A 26364-nucleotide genomic window follows, 5' to 3' on the forward strand; every position below is an offset into this window, starting at 1 on the left:
TGATAGCACAAGAATGACCAGCACTTTAACTCCTACACATGTTTGATGTGCTATACCCGATGAAGGACCTAGTACGGTTCCGAAATAAGTTGTAAACCTGCACTCTTCTATCAATAGAGTATAATTTGTTCACCTTCTCTTCTTGGAAAACAGCATCACTGTAGCACTCTTTTGTTCCAGGACATCAACATTGAATTCGATACTCCTTAACTCCTTAGTGACCACCAATACGCCTTTTCACGTCGGTCACTAAGGGGCCTTAGGCTAGGCTGACGCTTTTTCACGTTCGCCTAGCCTAAGTCATGCACGGGTCTCCCGTGCAGGCTGGAGCCGGGGCTCAGCTTTCTGATGACAGCTGGGCTCCTGCTCCAACGCCCGCGATCGAAGTTTACTTCGATCGCGGCCGTTTAACCCGTTAAATGCCGCCGTCAATAGCGACCGCGGCATTTAACTTTGTTTACAGAGGGAGTGAGCTCCCTCTGTCACCCATCGGCGGCCCGTGAATGCAATCGCGGGTCTCCGATGGGGTGTCATGGCAGTCGGGGGCTTGATAAAAGCCCCCAGGTCTGCCCTGGACATATGCCTGTTAGGACGCGCCAGAGGCACGTCCTAACAGATTGCCTGTCAGATTTACACTGACAGGCAATAATGCTCTGGTATACGAAGTATACCAGAGCATTATAGCAGCGATCTGAAGATCGCACAGTAAAGTCCTCTAGTGGGACTAATGAAATAAGTCATCAAAGTGAAATAAAGATTATTAATAAAAAGTACAGTAAAAAAAGTGGTTTTTCCATAAAAAGTGGTTTTATTTAATAAAAGTGTAAAAAATAAATAAAAGTACACATATATGGTATCGCCGCGACCGTAATGACTCCATTAATAAAGTTAATATGTAATTTAAACCGCAAGGTGAACACCGTAAAAAAAAAACGCAAAAAACAATGGCGAAATTGCAATTTTTTTTCCATTGCCCCCCAAAAAAGTCATAATAAAAATGAATCAATAAGTCCCATGCACCCCAAAACAGTACCAATCAAAACTACGTCTCGTCCCACAAAAAACAAGTCAAAAAAATCACTACATTGATGGAAAAATAAAAAAATTACGGATCTTGGAAAGCAACGATGCAAAAACAAATAATTTTAGTTCAAAAGTGTTTTTATTGTGCAAAAGTCGTAAAACATAAAAAAACTCTACATATGTGGTATCGCCGTAATCGTACCGACCCATAGAATAAAGGTAACTGTTATTTACGCCGCACAGTGAACGGCGTCAATTTAAAAACGCATAGAACAATGGTGGAATTTCAGGTTTTTTTTATAATCCCCCCAAAAAAAGTTAATAAAAGTTAATAAAAAAATTATATGTACCCAAAAATGGTGCTATTAAAAAGTACAACTAATCACGCAAAAAACAAGTCCTCATACAGCTATGTAGACGAAAAAATAAAAAAGTTATAGCTCTTTGAATGCGACTATAGAAAAACGAATAAAATAGCTTGGTCATTAGGGTCTAAAATGGGCTGGTCACTAAGGGGTTAAAATCTACCAAACCCCATGCAGTGAACCGAACGGACAACGGCAGCAGCTATACCAACTACACACTATTTGGTTGTTGTATATAATGTATGTAATGAATCTAACATCAGCAAGAACTAAAGTAAAGACAAAAATAATATCAAAGCAGAAGTATATCCAGAGTGCAACACAATCAAGGTACATAAGTGTTGAACAAACAGTACCAGCAAATGAACTTATGAAAAGCTATATAATGGACAATCAAAAAGGTATTATAGGGGTATTCCAGTAACTTCAAGTGATGCATATTCTTAGGAGTTAAGTATTTTCAATCGTCTTTTATCTTAATGTCTGAGTAGTGTGGGAGCTGGCAATGAGGTGAGGACTGGCAGGTTTTATTTTACATTGAGAAATAGAATTACTAAATAATTTTGATTAAAAACTGGAAAATTTGTATGCTTAAAATGCATAAATTTGGGTCGAATAATGATGTTTTCTCCCTTCCTCATTTGAAAGTTACTTCTGGGCAATTTCTTCACCATGTTTAGTAATCTTAGTAACACTTGCACGCTATATCAGTTCCATATAATCAAATGATCTATTAAACACCTACTATTTTATTAAATAAACTCCTCTCCTTCACTTAGATATTGCACTGTGATGAGAGAAGCACTCACCCACCTTTTTCATACATTATCACCAGATGTTATGTGGTTGAACTTCGGAAATAATCCCCCCTTGGTGCTTTGCCATTATAAATATAGCTTGTCATAATACACCTCTCCCTGACTTGTTAGAAGAAAGTGTAACCGGTCCTCGTTTAATGAGCTAATCTCCTCCGAAAAATTACCACATAGGATGAATAAGAATTTATGCTGCAATGTCACAGATAAAATGAAGACCAGGTTGAAAGAAGACATAACTTTCTAGTTAAATCTATTAAGTGGTTCTTATTAAAATAAGTAAATATACTGCTTGTATTGGATTAAAATTAGGAATTTGCAGATGCACGTCAAACTATAGGACATTTTGATCTTGCTGATCTGCTTAGGGTTGTCCAGTTTTGAAGAAATACTATTCAAGCTGGTCAGCATCCACCCAAAGTAGCCATTTACATTCTAGTTTTATATGGAAACACAAGTATTTTATATCAGCAGCCACAAACTGCAGACTGGGTGTTTGCGATACCAACATTATCTAAGTGTAGAGGACACTGCATTTAGGTTGAGCTATGCATGCCAATTGTAGATACACCATTGAACACCCATGTGTTGTGAAAATCAGACGTACATATTTACCCCTATTGCACCCCCATTTGTAGAGGAGCAGTGCTATTTAGGCAGAAATAGCTATCGGTGGGTGCAGAAAAGGATTTATTTTAGTATCCGTCCTGAATCTTTGCCTTGAACACTGCTTTCTTTTGCTCCCTGATATTTTATTTTTTGAGATTTCTAGCCCTTGCTGAATTTTTTATTTTATTTTTGTATAAATATGTTAAAATAATCTAGTGCAAACTTTAAAGGGGTATTCCATCTAAAAACATTTTTTGGTGCATTCCATAGGACATTCCATATATGTCTCTCTCTACCAATCCTTTTAAAATGTCTTTATTCAATTCATGCCAGCGAGTGCACAGGAGGACATTGATTCATAGACCTACGGTCGTTTCACTTGACGTCACGCTTCCTCGTTCCAGTTCTGTTTGGCATAGTGGGCATGCGCATAAGACCTAAATATGAACAGGTAATATTTGCATATAGTTTTAGGATGGGCCTATAGAGTCAATTCTAGGTACCCCAGTCTGACACTGTTCCTTGACCAGCAATTAATGAAGTCTGTGCTTTTGAAACTTTGATTTAATTTGAAGGATCTTGAAAATATCCGTGCTACTCCTACTTGATCACAGGCAAGGAAGATACCGTAAGAGAACATATCGCGTGGTTGTCGTGACAACTAATTCCCCTGTTGGGGTGGTGGTAAGAAATTGCTGTTCACTAGACGGTCTCTTAAGCTCCTCCCTCTCCTGAATGTGATCCGTGGTCTTTTCAATAATACCTTCCTGAAATTGTGATCTTCCATAAGAATTCCCTAATATTTCTCAAACACATGACCTGCTAATGAGCTTTATTAAAGACACCAAAAGAGACTATCCTCAGGAGACTATTACCATTGCTTTTAAAAAAAAACAAAAAACCTGAGTGGCAGTGTAGCCCCTTTGGACACTTTTAATTTGAGTATGTCATGAAATGCCAGTGTGTTCCCGTCTGAATCAGAGGTAAACCTCATTATGGTTAATCTCCGAGATGAACGGCAAGACATTTTTTTGTGTTCTCGACCACAGTATAAGGATGTCGTCTATGTATCTTAGCCAGAAGCAGATGGATTCATGCCAAAGAGACATTAATACACAACATTGGCTTCCCATTAGCCAAGGAGCATATTAGCATAAGAAGGTTCACGTGTACTTCACATAGCAGTGCCCCTGAGTTGGTGGTAACAGCGGCCATTAAATATAAAAAAATTCTAGGTTAAGTTGAACTCGAATAGATCTAGTACAAATTTATTGTGTGTGTTATAGGAATGGCTCAAAGACTAGAGACAGATTTCTCTCTCCCCTATGTTGACTGACGGAGGTGTCCCATTCAAGTGGTACCCTGCCTGGCCCTGATTACTGTCATTATAATTCCTTTCTAAGTAGCATTGAATAGATGCATTTATTTTAATGTAGTTATCACCATCCCCCAAAGGGTCTCTAAAATAATTTTGTTTTCATTTTATATATGGTGCCCGAATATGGTGTATTTATGTTGTGCACTGTCTTGACGATAACTTGCTTTTCTCCCCAGGAACTGGAGGTGGGAAGGAAGACATGTTGCGATGGCCCATATGCATGTTATTACTTTGCTGTATTGCATTGTGTAATTTGTTTGTATTGTACTGGAGACTGTATAATGCAATGGTGGCTGTGGTAACTTTAAAGTATTCGGCGCTGGGAGAAATAGTCCAGACGCCATGTTAGTAAGGTTGCATTGGCTTGCCATGACAGCATTGTGGATGAGACAAAGCGTGGCTATTCTGCATCCTCACGCAGGGGTGGCGCTCCCACCAGCAGGGCTCAGTCAGTGGGAGTGAGAGTGGGTGACTGGCAGGAGCCTCTCTATGTGTGTCGCTATGGTTGGCGGGTAATGGGCTGGAAAAAGTGTGATTGGTGGGTGGACGGGCAGAGGAACCTCTTCGCAAGCGTATTTTGGATATCCTGAACCAAAGGTCAAGTGAGGGCCTGTGATTGAAGGGGACATATCCCTATATCAAGGAGGAGTGCCGAGATTCTGTCATGAATCTAGAATGGTGAGCCAGCCATTATTACCTGAACCAAGCTGAATCGAATCTGTACCAATGTCTACCAATGTTGCACCTTATTTTAAGAGTGTATCCTGAGAAGTGTTGTGTTTCTGTCTGGATGTGGCCATGTGAGGGAGTTAGGCTCTGTTCACATCTGCGTCGGAGGCTCCGTTAGGGGCCTCCATTGCAGATCCGGCAGGGTTTCACCGTAGACAATAGCGCAGCATGCTGCGCTATGGTGTCCGGTAAAATCACAGACACCCCAACAGAAAGCCGTTGGAACCTATTAAAGTCAATGGATTCCGTCGGCAACCGCCGGTGTCCATTGCGCAACTATACAGTTGGTTCTGTTATTCCTTTATTCTGCTCCTCTGAAGGAGCAGAACAACAGAACAGCACAATGCTGGTGTGAACATAGCCTAACACTGGCAAAGTAACTTTGTTTTTGCCATTAATTCCTGCCCTCTGTTTTATCTTTCGGTGACTTCCCTGCATATTGGCCTTACATCACCTTGGCCTAAATCACAATCTGAACATAGCCTAACACAAGTGTGAAACTGGCCTTAGGGAGGAAAAATACATGTCTTCTCATTGCTGCATGTGGCCCCTTCCAAGTTTTTTTTAGTGGGCCCCATGGTTACTTATTGCACCCCTCTGAGTGACACCCCTTTATTCTCCGCCCTATTTTTATATAAGACCCCCCGCCCCCTGTGCCTACTGTACTCTGGTGCTTGTGTTGACCCAGTCTTCAGTCTTCTTTCAGGTAGTATGTTGTACTAATTTGTAATTTGGGGCAGGAGTTGACATGTTGACATCACGATGTGTGCAGTTACATGTGATTTGCTCTGTGTATATGGAGTCCATTATAGTTCCTGGTCCTGCAGCATCTTCCGCCATGTGTTTAGGGGCTGATACACTTTATTATATGATAGAACAGCAGTCTATTTCTGGAATATTCAGTGGCAGCGGTCTCACGTATCATAGTCAATGAGTAGGGAGAAATGCAGACAAAAAACAAACCCCAAAATAAACTTGTTTTTTAATTATTTTTTATTGGAGTAGCAATAAGCAACATTACATCTAAAATATTACTGGCCCTTTTATAAATTAAACAAAGATCCAAGTGACTCTCAGATCAGCCTTGATGGAGACCACAGAATTTGCTGAGGTCATTCGGACTAGTCCACCATTGTTCAGGTTAATTAACATTTCCTATAAATGTTAGACAATTTGGGGGGTTAATGGTACAGTTCTGAACTTCACCACTCCCCCCCCCCCAAGCTCCGCTATGGGTGAATGGGGCCTGATAGCATCGAGTGAAGGGTTACTTACCCGGCCGGACTAGTCCTCTTCAAGCTGTTACATGCAAATGACATAAACGGCTTAGATTTAGAACTTAGTATACAATGCACCAACTGTGATGTCTATGATGTCATGTGCCTTGTGATGTCATGGTGACTGCCACTGCTGTACAACTCTAAAGCAAGAGTTGAATTGAACATTTTTATTGTAATTAGAAATATTTTTTGTGGTTGTTAGTTTTTATATTTAGCTTTTAACCTTTTTGGTATCCAAGTTTTACCATAGTTTAAGATATATTTTAGAGGGGTTGTCACAAAAAAAAACATTTAAAAAAATTCTGGATACAGAATATGTAATAAAATAACAAAAAAACAACACATTACTCACTTGTTAAATCCCCCACCGTTCAAGCACCGATACTGCTGTGGTCCCATGACGGTCTTTGTAAACATGAAAAAAAATATTCTTATGTTATAGATTTATGTGCCACTACCTTTAAACCTAAACAATTCAAACAATCTGTAAGTACTAGATAAGGCTGAATAAGTTAAAACGTAGCTTTTATTTATATTTCCAATTAAATAAATGCACCTATACACTGCTACTAATCCAAGAAGTATAATGACATTGATCAACGCCAAGCAAGGTACCACTTGGATGGGACACTTCTGTCAGCCAAGCAACATGGGGGAGCGGTAAATCTGGCTCTAGTCTGAGCTCCTCCAATCCTAATCTGGTGTAAAGAGACACTCTAGTCATTTTTTTTTATTGTTATGGTGGCCCCCTTTGTAAAGCACAAGCGGTAAAAGGTAAGCAGGTCTTCCTCTTACCGGGCGCTTTGTTGTCGAAATATCCCGGCCGCAATTATGTCATGTGACCGGCCGATTCCTACAGCATCTGCTGTGTGGACTGGAAGTCTTTAAACTATAAAGCGGTTCTGTCCCTGATAGTGGCTAAAAGCGGAGTAACCGTTGTAATACAGCCAATACTAGACCCTGGACCCTTACCTTAGTAAACCTACAAAAGACCTCTAAAAAGGGGGAAAAGCAGGGGGTCCCCAACGACTATAGAGACAACCTAGAAACACTGAAGCACAGGGGACAAAACACCCCAATAAATGGTATTAAACATATAGCAGCCACGTATTGTAAAAGAATATATATATCTTTATTAATAAATAACAATACATGGTATCACATGAAATATAATGAACATACAAACAAACACATGGAGAGCAGCAGCAAGGTAAACCGATAAGTATACCAAAGGGTTAGCAGACCTGACCCAACTCAGAGTCTAACGTCCAATATCAGATAACACCAAAAAATAGAGAGATAATTGGATATGTGTTGCACAAGTAAATATACCAAAAAACGCTACAGAAACTGCATAGTGTGTATAGAACGATAATCTAAAGATATGTAAGAAAGCCTATAGAGATAACCAGGCATAGTGATGGCAGTAACGGCAACATCTGATGATAGCCTAATGCTAACAAAGGTAACACATACCTAAGGACATGATGGAAGAGAAGAACAGCTGAGATGGGACACAGGAGCAAAAACGCCTGTACGTCCCTAGAAATAATCTCTTGCTTTTACACATTTTCCTGTGGATAGGTCATCTGTATGAAAAACTGCCTTGTGCCCGGACAACCCCTTAAAGAGGCTCTGTCACCAGATTGTGCAACCCCTATCTGCTATTGCAGCAGATAGGCGCTGCAATGTAGATTACAGTAACGTTTTTATTTTAAAAAAACGAGCATTTTTGGCCAAGTTATGGCCATTTTTGTATTTATGCAAATGAGGCTTGCAAAAGTACAACTGGGCGTGTTGAAAAGTAAAAGTACAACTGGGCGTGTATTATGTGCGTACATCGGGGCGTGTTTACTACTTTTACTAGCTGGGCGTTCTGATGAGAAGTATCATCCACTTCTCTTCAGAACGCCCAGCTTCTGGCAGTGCAGATCTGTGACGTCACTCACAGGTCCTGCATCGTGTCGGCCACATCGGCACCAGTTGATTCTGCAGCAGCATCAGCGTTTGCAGGTAAGTAGCTACATCGATTTACCTGCAAACGCCGATGCTGCTGCAGAATCATCTGTAGCCTCTGGTGCCGGCTCGTCTGACACGATGCAGGACCTGGGGAAGTGACGTCACAGCGTGATCTCTCGAGAACACGCTGTGTCTGCACTGCCAGAAGCTGGGCGTTCTGAAGAGAAGAGGATGTTACTTCTCGTCAGAGCGCCCAGCTAGTAAAAGTATTAAACACGCCCCGATGTACGCACATAATACACGCCCAGTTGTACTTTTACTTTTCAACACGCCCAGTTGTACTTTTGCAAGCCTCATTTGCATAAATACAAAAATGGCCATAACTTGGCGAAAAATGCTCGTTTTTTAAAAATAAAAACGTTACTGTAATCTACATTGCAGCGCCGATCTGCTGCAATAGCAGATAGGGGTTGCAAAATCTGGTGACAGAGCCTCTTTAATTACATATTAAAATATAATAGACTAATTTTACTAAAACTATTTAGGATATTTTGGGAGATTTACCATAATTAGGCACATTTCACGTTTCATTTTGATGATTTTTTTAAAATATTTTTTCTAAGGTAAAACCAAGAGTGATGCCCTAAATAAATGAGTAAGTATAATTTAAAGCTATATCAGGTTCCTATTTTTCTTGATCCATTTCCAATTGTAGCTTTAAAAAACAAACAAAAAAAACAACAAAAACGGCATCAAAATGAATATGAACTGAGCCTAATTAATTATGGTCAAATTTTATAATATATGCCACATAGTCTTTTTTTTTAAAATTATGTAATTAGCTTGTGTAACTGCAGCTTATTAAATACATTATAATAATTACCAACCATTATAATTGTCCATAAACCCAACAAGTTATTGGGTATAAATATACTGCGATAGTAAATATGTCCACTAGATGGCGATACTAGCCCTCCAGCCATACTTATGACAGAATGACAGAATCCACACAAACATCAGCTCTACAGGACTGTGCTGGCTTCTGCCAGACCACGCCCCGGGGAGAACTAGAACTCCGCCCCCTTCTTTTCCTCTCCGCTACTTGGAGTGTCCCAGAGCCGGAGATGCATGAAACTTCAGCCCATTGGGAACTGACAACGGGCAGCAATAGCTGGGCAGCCTGTGCCTGAGATCTGTGGGTGAGTGTGCCACTGGCAAGAAATGCCACTATTGTAATAACAGTGATGCCTGCCTGTAAGGGCTGGTCCCATCATCTGACTGCTGCAGCTCACACTGTATATGCTGCTGTGGATTTGTTTTGTCTTCTGGTGTTTTGTGCATTACAATCTATTGCGTTCTCTATACAGTTTACAATCTGCAAAGTTTTGTTTGATCCAAAGTGACTGTCATTGGTGTCCTGTCAGCGCTCGCTCCTATTCCGCTCTGTCCTGCTAGGATCTGGGGGTGGGAGATGTCAGCAGGATGTTTTCATCAACTACAGATTCAAGTTTTCTTCTCTTTCCTTCCCAGGCTACAGAAGGGTCTGGCGCATAAAAAGAAGATAACAAACTGGGGGAACTTATCAGAGGACTGCAGTGGATTGTTAAGAAAATCCTACCGGGACAACATGAGGACTCTGGCGTTCCTAAGTGCCTGTCTTCTCCTCTTCTGGCGCTCATCATCTGCAGGTAAAGTCAATTATTAACTTGTGCAAGTGATTAAAGCGTGACTTACTCATTTTTGTAATGTAAACCCCATATAATCTTGGCTTTTAGAATCTGACGGACTACAAGTGCCTGCATTCCCTGCAGAGATGTAGATCTTAGGCTGTGGTTCACCGTCTTTGATCTTGTATGATGACATAACATTTTATCCAATCTACATATGTAACTGCGTTTTTTGTGCACCGTAACAACTCACTGCACTAAGATCCAGCAGTTCTATAGAAGTTTTTACATAATCCAGTGTAATATCCCAATAAATTTTGTCAAATGACAAACACGGCTCTGCTACATCAGTATATACACTCTACAAATTAAATAGATTCTGTTTTGTTTGTTTTTAAACCATGGCTAATATAGCAAAACTTTATAACTAGTATGTTGATACTTGCCCCCCATGTGGATCTTGGTAATCATAGCTGCAGGAGTAATTGTTTACAAATACACTTCCTATATGGAAATGATGTATACATAAAACGATGTATTTATTACATCTAAATATATTATATATATATATATATATATATATATATATATATATATATATATATATATATTGTAAACGCAGCCCTCTCTTGCATCTGCCAATCCTGAGATTCAGGCGTGGGGATGTGTTTTTTTTAATCATATATATCATTTAGTGCATTGTTATGAGCCATATTTATGAAAGCTTAGAACCCCTCAGGGTATATTCACACGGTGCAGTCAAAGTGAGGTTTAATGCAGCATTTTTTTCCACAAAATCACAGCAAAATGCTACGTTTCTTCCTGTCTATGGTGATGATAGCACTGTTATCTCTTGTTGCAGGGAATTGCAACCCGTAGTGCTACGCAACTGATACCCCACCAAACTGTGCTCGACTGGTTCGGCACAGATTGACCACCTCTGGTATCACCACATTTATCCACTGCTCTTGTGCTACATAATAGACTAGCGTCTTCAGTGCTCCTCTGTCAGGGCATGCTGGAACTAGTGGTTCCACACAGTTTGTCAGTGCTGATGTAAGAAGAGTTCAGGTTAGCATGTTGATGTTAGAAGGTGTTATACTTGATTTGCACATTGAGTGGCATATGAGTGGTTAAAATGTCCAAATGAGGCGATGTAATGCAGGCTGCGTAGTTTATGTCACTTACTGCAATACACATAAACTGGACAATAACATCCTGATGGGAATACTTGTGTGTGTAATATTGCCCCGCAGGCTAATAGTTGGTCTATGTGAGGCGGCCGCTTTATCCCAATAAAGTAATAGAGAGATTGGATATGAATCTATAAATGCTTTGACTTTGCGGTTCTAACATTCCAATTGGATAAATCCTCCTTGTGTTGAGTGCATATTTCACCTGTTTCATATAAAACGTGTGTGTCCTGCTCAGTGCCACAGCCGACTCGCACCATCTCGCTCATTCTCTGCCGTGTGCCACAGCTGTTCTTAATAGCACCATCTCCTGCCCAGATCTCACTGAATACAATGCATGGCTTTCCTTCTTGTTATAAGACCCCAAGAGATGTTCTGAACGCTCATCTATAAATTGTTGTTAGCTTACTTGTGGTATCTTGAGCATTGATACAATTGGTGGGCTGCATGTGGTCCTTCAATACTTCACCAACTTGAAGCAATGACAAAAAAAAGATATAAAATTTATATTTTAGAGATGTCATTAGTTTATTTTAATATAAATATTTTGACAATAATTAAAACAGGATTGATAACACTTGCATAAATGTAAGCTTCTATTTATTATTATTATTATTATTATTATTATTATTAATATTATTATTACTACTACTACTATTATTATTATTATTAATAATAATAATAATAAAGAGTATCTGCACTTTCAGCAAACTTTTGATACGTCATAGAGGCTTATCCGAGGTTTGGATTGGTGGTGTCCGGGTGCTGAGACCCCCTTATTGAGGAAACAAAAGTGTAGGGGCGCTTCTCTGAGCGCCTTCATATTCGGCTGTGCTCGGTGCTGCCTGTCAGGATGAAGATGGCTCACACAGATGTTCTATGTGAGCCGTCTTTAGCCTAATGTGGAGCACCAATCACAGCTGAATCCAAACTTATGATATGCCTCTGACATATCAAGTTTGCTGAAAGTTGCTCTTTAAACGGTGTATTCCCAGAATTGACATTTATCACCCATGCACAGGCCCAGGATCCCTGTGAATGATGGTTGTCCAGCGGTGCGGCTCAGCACCAATCATGTGGATAGATGATAAATGTTGATTCTAAGAATACCCCTTTAATTATATGGTATAAAAACTGTGAACCTGCTATGGTTTAAGCACCTGCAAAACTTTGGATTATGAGGGATAAACATGAGACCCTAATTTATTCCATCTGCCTTTTATTATTATAATATTATTGCAATATGGGGTATCTAGACCCTTTTTTGCCCTACAGTTTGGGGTTTTCTTCAGCTCATCAATGGCTCTTGATCATTTCTGATTCTGTGGCTCTGAAGCATTACTAAATGTAGATTTTGTGCTGTGTCTGTTTTGTGGTTGAGTTCATCTGAAATGTCATTAAAAAATTGATCTCTATAGTAGCGCTTTTCACACTTGTCTTCAGATATTTTGGCCAGTATAAAAGGTGCGGTTACAAGGCTTATGTGACATCTTTCTGCATGTACACAAAAAGAAGAGGAAATGCTATTAGAGTCGCACACCCAAAACAATTGAAATTACTTTATTACAATATACATGAAAAAGTACAAATAATGAGCACAGCAATACTCAAAAGGGAAAAAAACATCTAAAAACAGTTAAAATCGAAGAAAAAAAAAATACATGTGACCGGTATATCATCTCCCCACTGCTGGGAGAGTAGAGCTGGTGCACAGCAGAATCTCAGTGTTTTTAGGTTGGTGTAAAAAGCCCCTGAGTATTACCACCCCTGAGCAAAAACAACTGGCATGCGCAAATCACGAGCTAGGCTTAGATCTTTTTGCCGCTATTAGGGTAGCTGTATATCAGGTTGGTGACCTCCGGTCTAATGGCTGTCATTAACTTAATAGATATATCATTCACAAATGGTACAATAACATGTTCTTGTTTCGTTTCACTGTCTATTTGTTAAATCATTAGCAATGTCACTTGGTGATCCGTCACTGTTGTCAGCTAGAGCGCATGTTATTCGACAATGGTGTTTAATACTTTTCACAATGGAGATGCCAAGCCCAGTGTTGTAGATACTATTATTTTACATAATGCATTAAGCGCTCATTCAGACGAGCATGTTCCTCGCCCGTGTGCTGTGCGTCTAAATCACTCACAGCACACGGACCCATGTAATACAATGGGGCCATTCACACATACGTTGTTTTTCATGCAGCGTGTGTACATTACGTGAAACTCACTGCATGTCCTATATTGGTACGTTTTCACGCACATAGCCGCCCATTGAAGCCTAAGGGTGCGTGAAAACCACGGACAGCACACGGACAACATCCGTGTGCTGTTCGTGTTTCACTTATCAAATACATTGAACAGCAAAGAAATAAATAAAATAAAAACATGAAATGCTTGCAGGGACTTAAAAAACGCATGCTACATGCAAAGCACACTTTTGCCAATATGCAACGCACACTGACAAGAAATGTAGTAAAAACGCTGCGTTTCTTATGCGCGCAAATCGGACACGCTCATCTGAATGTAGTCTAAGTCTCGCTTTGTACTTGTATTTTCAGCAATTTATCTCTAACTTAATTTTCCCAATTCTTAAAGCAGAACCCTGTGAAATTTTCTAATCTTGACCCCCGTTTGCAAAGTACATCTGGTAAAAGGTAGGGCAGGTACTCGTCTTACCGTGCGCTTTATTGCCAACATATCTTCTCCGGGCCACTAATATGTCTTTAGACCACACTGTGAATGTCCAAATCCGACAGCGTCTGTTGTGTGGACCGGAAGTCACTTTTACTATGCTTTCCTATGAGATGCTCAATGTGAGTCTCATAGGAATGCATAGTGAATGTGTCATTAGGTCCACACAGCAAACGCTTTCGGACAGCCACCGTGTGCATGTCACGTGACATAACGGCGGCCCGGAGAAGATAGTTTGACAACCTGTAACCTTTCTATCTGATGTACTTTTCAAACAGGGGCCAAGATAAAAAAAAAATTACCTTATCGTTCCTTTAACAATTCTTTTCTAACTGTGTCAATGGTATGATATTGTAATGTATTGTTTTGTATTATATTTTAACAGATTACATTGTAATCACTAACTTGTGTCTTTAGGACTCGAATTATACCTTTTGATTTATATTGGTGCTTTTTCACTTATGATATATTAATATTTAAAGGAATTGTAATGACGGGGCTGGGGAGACAGACAAGTGAGCCCTAATCTACCCGCCACTCAGTCCCTGCCTACTTGCAACGACCCGCCCTAGGCGACGGGATACAACTGGGCGACGGTCCCTACGCTCAATAAGTGCACAACAGACAAGGGTACACAGAGCTAGGGGGAGAAAGGGGAAGTTGCCCACGGCAACACCGTGAGCAACAAGAGAAGTGAACAAGCCGAGTCAAACCAGGAGAGTACGAGGTGCCAAACGCAGAGCAGGAGAGTAGTGAACAAGCCGAGTCAAACCAGGAGTGTACGAGGTACCAAACGCAGAGCAGGAGAGTAGTCAGCAAGCCGGGGTCAATATGAAGCAAGGACAATAGTACAAGAAGCTGCAGCAGGGCCAGGAAACCAAACGAGAAGAAATCACAAGCAAGGAGGAACAGGAAAGGCAGGTATAAATAGACAGTGGGTGGGAGCTAGCTCCGTCTGGCCAGGCTGTGATAGGTTCTCCCACTCCTAAGCCTGCCATCCTGAGTGGTGGAAGATGGAGTCAGTCTCACAGACATAGAAGCAGGTGCAGACTGATTACCTATGGACGTTAACCCCGAAGCTGTGCCTGGCAGATCCTTTACAGGAATTGTCTGGTTTAACAACCTCTTACATTCTACATGGCTGCTTGCAGCTGATTGCAGGGTGTCAGATGATGCCTGATATTCATTGCATTCATTGCTTGTACTCCTGTCAATATGGTCCATTCAAAGTGACCATAAGTTGTTTGTTGCTGTTATTGTTTTACTATGTTGTTTTTTATGTATCAAGTCACATTTATTGTATTGTAGATGAATTGCAAAAAGATCTATGTGATTTAACAGTATTTATGTGATTCTACGTCCTGCGTTCAGTCTGTCATCAGGCAGTGATCTCGTTGGCTGCATGGTCTTGTGACAGTGACATAGTATGGGTGTTAAATCTGATTACATTGTAATAGACAAAGTCATTAAAAACAATCATGATGAATGCACTGACATATTCCATCATGGGTGAAATGCATCTACTTCTCAATCACAAAAATACCATGATTTGTACCTTTAAAAAAATGTTTTACAAATGTTTTGATTTGTCTTAAAAAGGTAATGACCGAGCAATGTCACATCAGACTATTCAAGGTCAGGCAATAGAAAATCACAATAGCAGTTAGATATATGTCAAACCCTAGCCCTACAAGAAAGGAGATGAGGCTGATTTTTATTGTGGTAAAAATTTGTAGTACAGAAGGACAAACTCAAAGTGCAGCTTTAGTAAGAACACGGCGGCAGATAACTGCCCATAATATATAAGAGGAAAGGGCAAGATGGCTCCTGGTCTCTGCTTAAGCTAGGATGACAGGTGCCGGACATAAGGAGAAGCTGGGGTGTTGCAGAGGGATAGGGCAGAGCTCAACAAATCCTAGGAATTAGTTACCATTGTGATTATAAATTCATGCCGGTAGCTAAATATGTGGGTCAGGCTATGTTCACACAGTGTTCGGGATTTACATTTGGCGCATACGATGGGGAAATCTGCCAGTATATGCACATTTAAAGCCCCAATCTATGCTACTGTATGCGATACAGTGGCATACAGTACGTCATCCATTGGCTGCCATTTACACAAAAAGTATATAGGGTAAAGGGCAGGGAAAAGTTTATGAATGTTTATAGACTTACTGTAATTACAGGTGGTACACTATCAAGCAGGTAACGTCTACTCACGCATTCAGACGTCGGGAACATCTATCAGTGGCATACTGTATTCTGAAAGGTGACAGTGTGCGTAAATAGACTTTTTAAGAGTTTCCCTTCTTCGTTACTCTGCCTGCCAATGTGTATGCTCTATTTCAGGCGGCTGGCATCACTGCCCTGTCAAAGTAATACATTCCCAAGCAATACTTATTCATGTTTGTAATTTATCTTTTGGGTAAAAAAGGATTCTTTAAATCCAGAAGTCGTCTCAATGCAGCGAAATAAAGATATTGTTTTGGTTACTTTGAGTTGAGCGTGGGTATTCTAGCTGTCACGTATAGATATAGCACCTGTGGTTCTTAAGGATGACAGGTTGAAGTGAGACAGAAATTACGCAATAGACAACATGCATTCCGGGCATCATTTACTGGAGTGAGTCACACCAGAGTATGGGCCAAAGGTGCAGTAGCCGAGGCTGCCAGACAAAGGATCTGACTGCAGATAGGAGCCAATTGCCCATTTATAAAACTACTTATAAAATAAAGACACAGACTCGACACAACGCTTTATGTGACATCAACTGTGTCTTTCCAGAACTTCTACCCTTTCTTTCCTAAACGATTACACAATATTTTGCTGTTTTGAAAAACCCTTAAGTGCTTGGCATCACGCTTTTACTAATATGTTAGGTTTCCCAAAGAAGTTACATTTAGTCCCCGTTATAATGGGCATGCTGTTTTATTCACTTAAAGAGGCTCTGTCACCAGATTATCAAACCCCTATCTCCTATTGCATGTGATCGGCGCTGCAATGTAGATAACAGTAACGTTTTTTTTGTTTTTTTTGAAAAACGATCATTTTTGGCCAAGTTATGAGCAATTTTATATTTATGCAAATGAGCCTTTCTAATGGACAACTGGGCGTGTTTTCTCTTATTTCCAACTGGGCGTGTATTGTGTTTTTAGCAACTGGGCGTGTTTACGTCTTTCACTGCACAATCACACTGTGCTGTGGATCATGCTGGGCTGGAACAATGAGAAGTGCAGGACACTGATTGGTCACTGATTGGTCAGCCTCATACACTCCTCTGTACAACACCCAGTTGGTAAAAAGTAAAAACACGCCCAGTTGTCCATTGTGAAACTCATTAGCATAAATCTAAACTAGCTCATAACTTGCTCAAAAATGATCGTTTTTCAAAATAAAAACCACTGCTGTTATCTACATTACAGCGCCAATCAGATTATGTAGGAGATAGAGCATTTATAATCTGGTGACAGAGCCTCTTTAAGGATATGACTTTATGCTTGGCACACCGTCATATCACAGCCTTGGCGCATGCGTTTTTTTCTTGTAGATGTTTAGTATTGTTTATTAGTTATTTAGGTGAGGCTAATTTCACACCACATTTTAGAATATATGGTACCCTGAACATATAGACAGACGTATCCAACTGTATGCCTATGTATAGCTGCAAGAGTGCTTTTCAATATAGCTGGGACTGTGGGATTCCATCGTATCCTAGCCAAATGTATGCAGAGGACACCCTTTTGGCATACTTTTGCATATTCATCGGGAGATTTTTCCAGTCTACTGTATACACAGACAGTACGACACAAACATGTTTGAGGTGTAAACTTAGCCTAAATAGGGTCCTGCAATTCCCGGGGATCAAAAGGAGGCATCAAAACTTGTCGAACAACTTTACTTAAGAAATCCTGCAATATCCAGACTTAATACAACGCATGTAATTCCTCAGTATATTGCTTACTGCATACTGTGGCTCCATTGTCTGAATAGAGTTAATATTCATCCATGGAAATTATTTAAATCCCATCCCTAGAGTTCACTGTGACATTGTCACCAACACAAGGACGCGGCAGGGCATGTCTTTTAGAAAAGGTGGATTTTACTATACTTTCCCAGCTGGATTTAGATATTTTTCCATTGCAAATGAAGTGCACAGTTTTACATGTTGACCCTTTATATCTTTAAATAGAAACGCCAAATATATCTTCAGCATCACAGGACTGGTTTTATGACCATCATCCTGTGCTGAACATTGAGAGAACATCACATTTCATTGAAATATAAATTACACTGTAGGATAACACATTGTCTTGCATTACATACATTTGTAATATTAATACAGGATTTAAATTAACCTTTCAAATGTCTCCGATTCTAAGAATGTACGGGATAAAACATGATTGGATCATGCCTGCCGTAATGCCAGCTAATCACTGTTCAGTATCACTAAAAGGGATTGCCCCCCCCTCCCCATTAAATATCATATTCATTGTAAAGATCATGAAAATGAACAATGTTTGACATTGCTTTTAAAAAATGATTCAGTAAAGAGATATGACATTTAGTATAGCTGAGAAGACTCATTCTGCAGGGCAAGTAAGAAGTAACTATATTGTCAGTTGCCAACAAGGGCAGGAGATTGATTCTGCTCAGAGCTCCTGCCCCAGCAGCACAGATTAGCAGCAGCACCAAGTGGGACACATGGAAGCAAAAAATGATAAAAATAGGTATTTTCTTATGCTAGAAATACTGTAAACTGCTTTAAATTAGCTTTTGACAGAATTTCAGGACTTTTGGTATGAAAATGATTTATGGGATAACCCCTTTAAAGGTGTTGCCTCATGACAGACAATAATGGCATATCCACTTCTATGGGAGTTACGGAAACAGCGTAGCTCAGTGAGCTCGGCTGTTTCCGTGATACAGTCTGACTTTGCACTGATTGCCTGCATGGATGCGGCGCCCAGCGGCCACCTCACCAGGCACAACGAGTCGGGGGACTAATTTGAGAGATAGGTGCGGGTCTCCGAAGGATCCTGCCTTCCCCCGACATCAACCGTCAATGACAGTCAGTGGCCCTCATACACATTAGATCATCAGCCGAACCCGGCAAAATTCAAAAATTACTCAATGGATTAAAATTCCAAACTTGTAGTTTAACTAGTATAGAGTAGAAATTAGTGGGAAAAATGTGCTAGAATTCTAGTGCACAGTATATTGTGGCAAAAATTGAGAACAAGGCGCACGACAAAATTTTAAAAGTTCACTAATTTTTATAAACATGTTTTATGAACGTGACAAGCTCATCATACAAATGATCATACATTACTATACAAGTAGTTGCATGATACCCCACCTGGATTGCTTGCTGTGGATTTCTCAAATGCACAGTATCCGTTGTAAATTCATTTCTGTAGTCTGTAAAAATTCCACCACATTGTCTCTGAAAAGTTTATGATTGACTAACGCATGGCGTAGACACAATGAGCTGCCTGTTAACTTCACTTTGCTTAACCAACCAATTCACCCACCTAAACTATCAGCCGCCAGATCTATGAGAAGTTTGCCTGGAAGGGCTTTATCAAAGCTAAGTGTTAACCATTAGAGTGTGAAAGCAATGTTTACTTGTCAGAGGAGAAGGTTATACATGGTGATGAATGGGCAGGTCCATCAATGGGGAGTTTTGTGGCTTGAAGGTTACACAGAATTTTCAAACGTCTGAATGGTAGTGAAATTGTTTACAGAATCCGGGGAACCTAGCACCATGTAAAGGGAAACAGTCAGCATTTGTACTGCTTGTGTAGAACTCATAAACTGAACAGTCTTTATTTATTACTGTAATATTTTATATCTGGGGTTCTAAATATGTAACTGACAGTAAAGCAAATAAAATGAGTGATGTAAGTATTTTATTATACCAATCCATGACTACTGTACTTGAATTTGTGTTATGAAAATATTATTACTTTTTTCCAAAAAGTTAATTCAAATCATAATTGAAACAAAGCAATCTTAGCTGATAATGTATTGTCTTCTTATTAAATAGTGTATATTACTTGTTTACTAACTGCCTTGTTTTTAGGAAATTTTAACCACAGGCCTATTTCATTTTTTCATTTCGATTTATTTTTTTCTCCCCACATTCCAAGAGCCATAACTTTTCATGGCGTTTACCATGCAAATTAAATAATATTATACCGAAATAGTTCAGACTTTTGCAGATGCAGCGATACCAATTATTATTTAACTGGTTTGTTATTAGTTCCCCTAGGGGACTTGAACGAGCGATCGTTGGATTATGGACACTTGGATCGCTTGCGCAATATCCTGGAATTGTGTTTTTTACTGGGCTTAATAGGAGCACAAAGGGCCTCAGGGCTTTATAGGAGCACAAAGATGGCAGACCAGCTGTTGCTCCCAGCAGTGTCCATAAGCCAACCCCCCCCCCCCCCCCACTCCCCGCCCCGCTACCTCTATACTCTGCCCCTGTTCAGGGGCTCTTAAAGCATGGATGGTCGTTGCGGTTTTTTTGGGGGATGTGTGACAGCTCTTGTGGACCAAGCCTCCCTTCCTGAATCTACAGGTGCCTGTGGGCTTCATAGTTACACTGTGCAGCACAGTCATCCAGGCGCCCCAGCTCCAGTACGACTTTAATGAAGAGTATGCCCCGAACTGGAGGAATATGCTGGCCTCTTCCCCCAAGAAAGGTGAGACCTTTAAGATTCTCTATGTTCCATGCTCCATCAGGTATATTCAGATGCAGAGGTCATGTCGCGGTTTATTGGCACAAATACTGCAAAATCGCGGCAAAACGTTGCGTTTTTTGACAAATCATTATAAAACTGCGGCATTTTGCTGGGACGCGACATGACCTCTACATCTAAATATATGGTAAGGCAAGTGGTTTATTCCATAAGCAAAGTTAATATGGAGCATTAGACAAGTAAACCTGCCATAGATTAAATAAAAACCTGTAACCCAAAGCCAATGGTAAAGCTGTTTCTTATACCAGCTAATCAGAACACAGTTTTCATTTTTCTAAAGCAGGTTAGAAAGTAAAAGTAGTCATCTGATTGGTTGCGGTGGGGAACCATTCAACATTTTGTCTGTTTCATGTTTTATACACTGCAGAGAGAGGTGTCAGCTCTAGGCGTGAGTGGAGGCTGCAGGGAGGGGGGTAACCCCTTTAAAAAATTTAGTATGGGGCCCAGCACTTTCTAGTTATGCCCCTGGACACGCACCTTCAGACGGATGGGGGAGTTTAGAAAAACTTATTTATAAAATTTTCCTATTGAATTTCAATCTACGTAATAAATATCTCTGTTAGTAAAGTGAAACTGTAAAATTCCCTAGGAACAATTCCACTGCTTTGAATATAGGTCTTCATTTTTTACCTCTAGAAATTACCAATCTATATTTTTTTTTTTTAGTGCTCAAATCTACGTTGTAAACCTTTTTGCTTTCCGTGTCAGTCATGTCTGTTCAGATATGATCCAGGCATCATCCATCGTACGCCTGTAGACAATCATCCACAGCAAAGAGCATGCAAGTCGGATAAAGCTATTGCTCTGAAACATGTCCTTGGGTCATGATTTTGGAAGTGTCTTCTGAAGACCCATCTTTCTAATCTCCTGTAGTCCAATTTGTTGTGAGCACTTATTGCTAAGCAAATAAACATGAATGTGAGGAAAGGGAAGCAGCTGGATATTTTCAGGTGGCATAGCAGGAGGTGGGTGGGTGGGTGGAGGTTTCTCTACCAGTTGCCGCCTGTGTGTTTCAGCAAAAACACAAACGAAACAAATATTTTCAGCAGACTGTGATAGGATGTTCTAAAATGTCTTACTCTTCCTAGTTGTTATAACAGCTTTGTTTACTGAAAAAAGAAATTGCACTCTGGTGCGGTCTTTGCTGACTAAAGGGTCCCTTGTAGGGAACCTGTCAGCAGTTTTGAGTCCTAAAAACTGCAGATAACTCTATATACATGGTGGGGCGTACAGCATAATTATAGGAGATCTCTATTTAGATGTGACCGCGATGTTGGGTGCCACAGAGGCGGCCCCTTCATGTTCAGTGATTTGGGCTCTCTGCACTAAATGTTGCCCAGCCCCTCTGCACTGAGTGACTTCTCTAGCGTCCAATCAGCAGACCACTAGAGCCGTCTCTCAGAGCAGAGAGTAGCACTTGCGATAGCAGCACTGGATCCAACTTGCATGACCGACAACATAGGCATGGTTACACTGCACTCCTCCCCTGTTTATATCGCTGTCAGCAGTTTTGAGGACACAACATTGCTGACAGTTCCCTTTAAAGGAGTTGTGTGAGATTAAAAATCAATGATCTTTTCCAGAAACAGCAATATTCATGGGCTATGTCTTATATTGCACCTCAGCTCTATTCACTTGAATGGTGCTGAGCTTTACTAGAGTCCTGAACAGTAAGGGCAAGTTCACACAAGTCCGATTTGTTGCAGAATGTGCCGCAACAATCTGACCTAGTGTTTAATTCGATTCAGATTTTCAGACGAATTTACCACTGTGGAAAGCGGAGGGGCTATAGAAACAAACAAAAGACCATACTCACCTCTTTTGGTGCTCCAGTAGCCCCTTCTCCCCCAGCTGGTCTCTCTGCAGCCGAGCCTGCTGCAATGATGTTTCGTCCCATGTGGGTGCTGCAGCCTGTGATTGGTCTACATGGGGCAGAAATGTTGCCGTTTTTAAATGCGGATTTGCCCATGGAAAATCCACAATGGATTCCAGTACCAGTCATGGGGATGAGATTTGAACAAACCTCATGTAGATGCTGTGGAATTTTCCCACACGAAAATGTAACTGCGGTGCAAATTTTAAAATCGGCAGCATGTCCGCAGATTTTTTACAGTGAATTTCATCCCTATTTCATGCTGGTTTTGCAGCAGATTCGTAGCAGATTTGCAGTGATTTGTCCCTACCCTGCCTAGTTTTGCAGCAGTGCTTGAGGTTGAGGGATGTACCTGCAAAACTAGTCAGATTTGGAATTCTGTCAGTTTTATAATCAGTTTAGTATTTATTTTTGCTGACTTTGCTATACTTCAGCTTGCCCCCAGCTTCTTAGAAACATTTAAAAGGTATATGGCATTTATCCACATGAGGAAAAAATAAACACAGTTGCCAAAATAATTCTGTACATAGGAAGCTGCAAGGTTTGGTACTAAAATGCAGAATACAGGAAATCCTGAGACAACACAGGGATTTCAGCCGGAAATGTGTGCCTCTCCGAAGGGTAAACTCAAGTGTAAGTGTGATCTCTGGTAAATAGATCGCTCTGCTTTCATACAGTTCCTTCATTTCCCTGAGACTTTACCGTCACTGATTCAGCACAATAAACTTCTGAAAACTATAGAGCAAAAGGAAACCGCACCATATAACAAAGATTTATAGAAATAATAGCATAATGTCATACCGACAAAAATAGATATTTTTAGAGTGATTCGGTTTGTCTGTATTTTTTTCTACCACAGCAAAAAGTGGTGCTGATTTCTCACCTCCAAACTCTGCCTATTTTTTTTTAACTTTGTGTTTTTAAGATTAACATGCAAAAGAACAACTATAACGTTTTTGTTTTTTAGAAAAAAAAAATTCGGCCAGAAAAAACATAGATAAGAAAGGAGTTTATTGTTCCATAATTGTTAGTTGAAATCTAGCTTGGTATGGAAAACTAAAGCCCATTCCTCCCCATGGGATTATTCAACTATTGAACCACAATGGGTAATTTTTAACCTGTAGCCATTATCGAGAAGGACACAAGCTTACATGTCATGCCAAAAATTGCATAACAGGAGTATTCGAGGGCGCAGTGGTGAGGAAAATTAGGAAAACTCGGGAGGGCAGGGTCGGGATTATTGGTAGGTACTGGTGCCATAGAAAGAAGGTAAACTCACTAAGCCTATAATTTGTCATATAGAAAAAGAATTGTAACAAAAATAGAATATCGGCAAGTCACAGTAATAAAAGAACAAAAGATAACCAGTGGTACGACTGTTTAGATTTGCACTCTATACCTCTTAAGTCAATGAAGATGTTAAAAAAAATTTAAATACATTGGGGAAATACACTTTATAGAATTTAAGAAAAAAAATAAGAATGGGGGAGGGCGAGTAGAAAACCAAAAATTGGGGATGGGGAGGAAGAAACTGTCCTTCAAGGTGCACTAGAAGGTTAAGTTTATAAACCCATTACCTAATGGGGGGAACAGTAAGGGCCTGTTCATATCAGCGTTGCCCTTCCGTTGAGGGGTTTCGTCTGAGGTTTCCGTTGGGTTAACCCCTCAACAGAAAGGCAAACGGAAACCTTAGCTTACGTTTGCATCACCATTGATCTCAATGGTGACGGAAACTTTGCTAATGGTTTCCGTTTGTCACCATTGTGAACGGGTTCCGTTGCTTTGACGGAATCAATAGCGCAGTCGAGGTCTCACGGCTCTGGCAGAGATTAAGGATCCCCTTTTTAATTGAAGTGATAAATAACGGCAAAAGTAAAAGCAGGTCAATTTGTGCATTATTGTTCACGACCTGCCACATATCCATAACGCACCTGTAGTAGATTAACAGTCGGGTATGCCCACCAGGTATGCAGCAGAGTGTGTCTTTCTACGTCACATCTCAAACATATGGATTCTTTTTTTGTTCGTTTTTCTTTTTTACTTTTCCATTGACTATTAATAGAGGCAGCAAAAATAAAATGCATCCTTTGCCCACACAAATAGTCATCTTGTGGTATTTATGACATTTTGTGGCAGACCATTGTCTTCATAGGAACAAATTACTTTGATTTGTTTTTGAACTGGTTTCTTTTAACAAGAACTTAGTGCGTATGCATTTTGCATTCTTTAGAAGTTGTGCCACGGAACTGTTTTTTTTAAGGATATCTTTAGTGTAATTATCTTACTACATTACATAATGTATGTAATACGGGTAAAAATTATAGTTGCTAATATAGGCTATTCTGTGATGTGGATCCCATGGACTGATCTCAGGAATGCTACTGTAGGGGGGACCGATTCTATTTACTTTCCAATGGACAAGAAAGTAAAAGTGCTCCCTATGGCTGTATAAACTTTTTTTTATATAAATTGTTCTTATTCAAAAAGCTTCTTCAGTTGGAAAATACATCAGTGATAACTTAAAGTGGATCTGTCACTAGTTTAGTAATCCCCTATCTCCTAGCTAATCTAGTAGGCACTGTTACACTGATAATACTAGTGAAAATTGTGTCCCAAAACATTTAGAATTTAAAAGTTATGAGCTTTTTTTCTAAATATGCAAATGAGGCTATACTAGACAAGTGATTGTCAACACCAGTGATTCTCTTGAGGTGGAGCCTCCTCACAGCCTCTGACGCTGTCCTATCAGCATGAAGCTGCTTCACACATTGTGAGAGACTGAGCCGGAAGGAAGGGGGATTACTTCAAACAGCCATATCTCAGGTTGTGGACCACCTAGAACAGCGGTTCTATTTGCATATGAAAGAAGAGATTATAATCTTTCATATAACACCAGGAGTTCTAGCTGCGACACAACCGGAGATATCAACAGTTGAAAACACACTTGGGAATGGAAGCTGTATACTACAAGATCCGACTGTGTTGCTGAGCAGGGGAGGGGGAGAAGCTGTATGCTGATTGGACAGCGTCATACAGAAAACATTACACCGCCCAGAGTGAAAAGAAAGTGTTACCTCCTATTTGGCTATTAGAGCCAAATTACCATATTTAGAAAAATGCTCATAACTTTGGAAATAAACATTTTTTGAAGACAAAGCACATAGTAGTTATCAGCATCATTGTGCAAATTAGATTAGTTCGCAGATAGGGAATTAATAAACTGGTGACAGATCCTCTTTAAAGGGGTTGTCCCAGAATCGACAATAATCACCTATCCACATCAAAGATGATAATTGTCTGATGGCTGGGGGGTCTAAACGCTGGAACCCCTACCGATCGCGAGGAAGGGGTTACGGACTCCCCAGATCCTCCTCACTGCACCACCAAAATTTTACATTGAGGGCCTTTTCTAATGTGTGATCGTGAGGATTAGCAGAACGATCAACTTTCACTTCAGTATCTGATACAGCAACGTCTATACACATGTGGCTATGTCTGGTACTGCAGCTCAAACTGTTAACTTTAATGAGATAGGTTGTCAATGTAAAATCGCAGAAAACCAGATCTGCTTCTTGGACAGTTTTGGGTTAGTCTTTTTTGGTAACACACTGGTTCACAGTCCCATCCTTCGATGTGCTTTTTTGCAAGAACCTTCCAGTAATGTGCCAGGAAACTTTGGAACCTGGTTCCTAAAATGGGCATGAAGCGGTACTGTGAAATATCCCTTATTAATGCAACTTCAACATAGTCTGCAGCACTGTACATGTATTAATTTATAGGTAGACAATTAATTTATTAGTTGATTTCAAATGTTTATCACCTGTCAAGTGTTACCCCACGCTTCTTTAAAAGTCTAAAAACAGGCAGAACTTATCGTTCTAAAAGAGTCTGCAGAGTTCTTTATTATGTCCTCCATTGCTTTTATAAAGAACATATGATGACCTAGTCCCAGTTGCTCTGCAAGGTTCAAAATGTGCACTCTGCTTATTCCTCAAAGCCACGTAAATGACTAATAG

General features: G+C 40.2%; 1 protein-coding gene across 2 annotated transcripts in view; it reads left to right on the forward strand.

Moving 5' to 3' along the window:
• Window positions 1–9268: 9268 nt before the first annotated feature.
• The window catches only part of TGFBR3 (transforming growth factor beta receptor 3), a 187438-nt gene continuing 170342 nt past the window's right edge, over window positions 9269–26364 (forward strand). For both annotated transcript variants that reach the window (XM_075833225.1, XM_075833226.1), the window contains exons 1-2: window positions 9269–9357; window positions 9689–9846. In XM_075833225.1, coding sequence (XP_075689340.1) covers window positions 9786–9846 — 61 coding nt within the window. In that variant the 5' untranslated portion in view covers window positions 9269–9357; window positions 9689–9785. The remainder of the gene's footprint in view (window positions 9358–9688; window positions 9847–26364) is intronic.

Source organism: Rhinoderma darwinii, chromosome 7 (genome assembly GCF_050947455.1).
Source record: "Rhinoderma darwinii isolate aRhiDar2 chromosome 7, aRhiDar2.hap1, whole genome shotgun sequence".
NCBI classification, from domain to species: domain Eukaryota; kingdom Metazoa; phylum Chordata; class Amphibia; order Anura; family Rhinodermatidae; genus Rhinoderma; species Rhinoderma darwinii.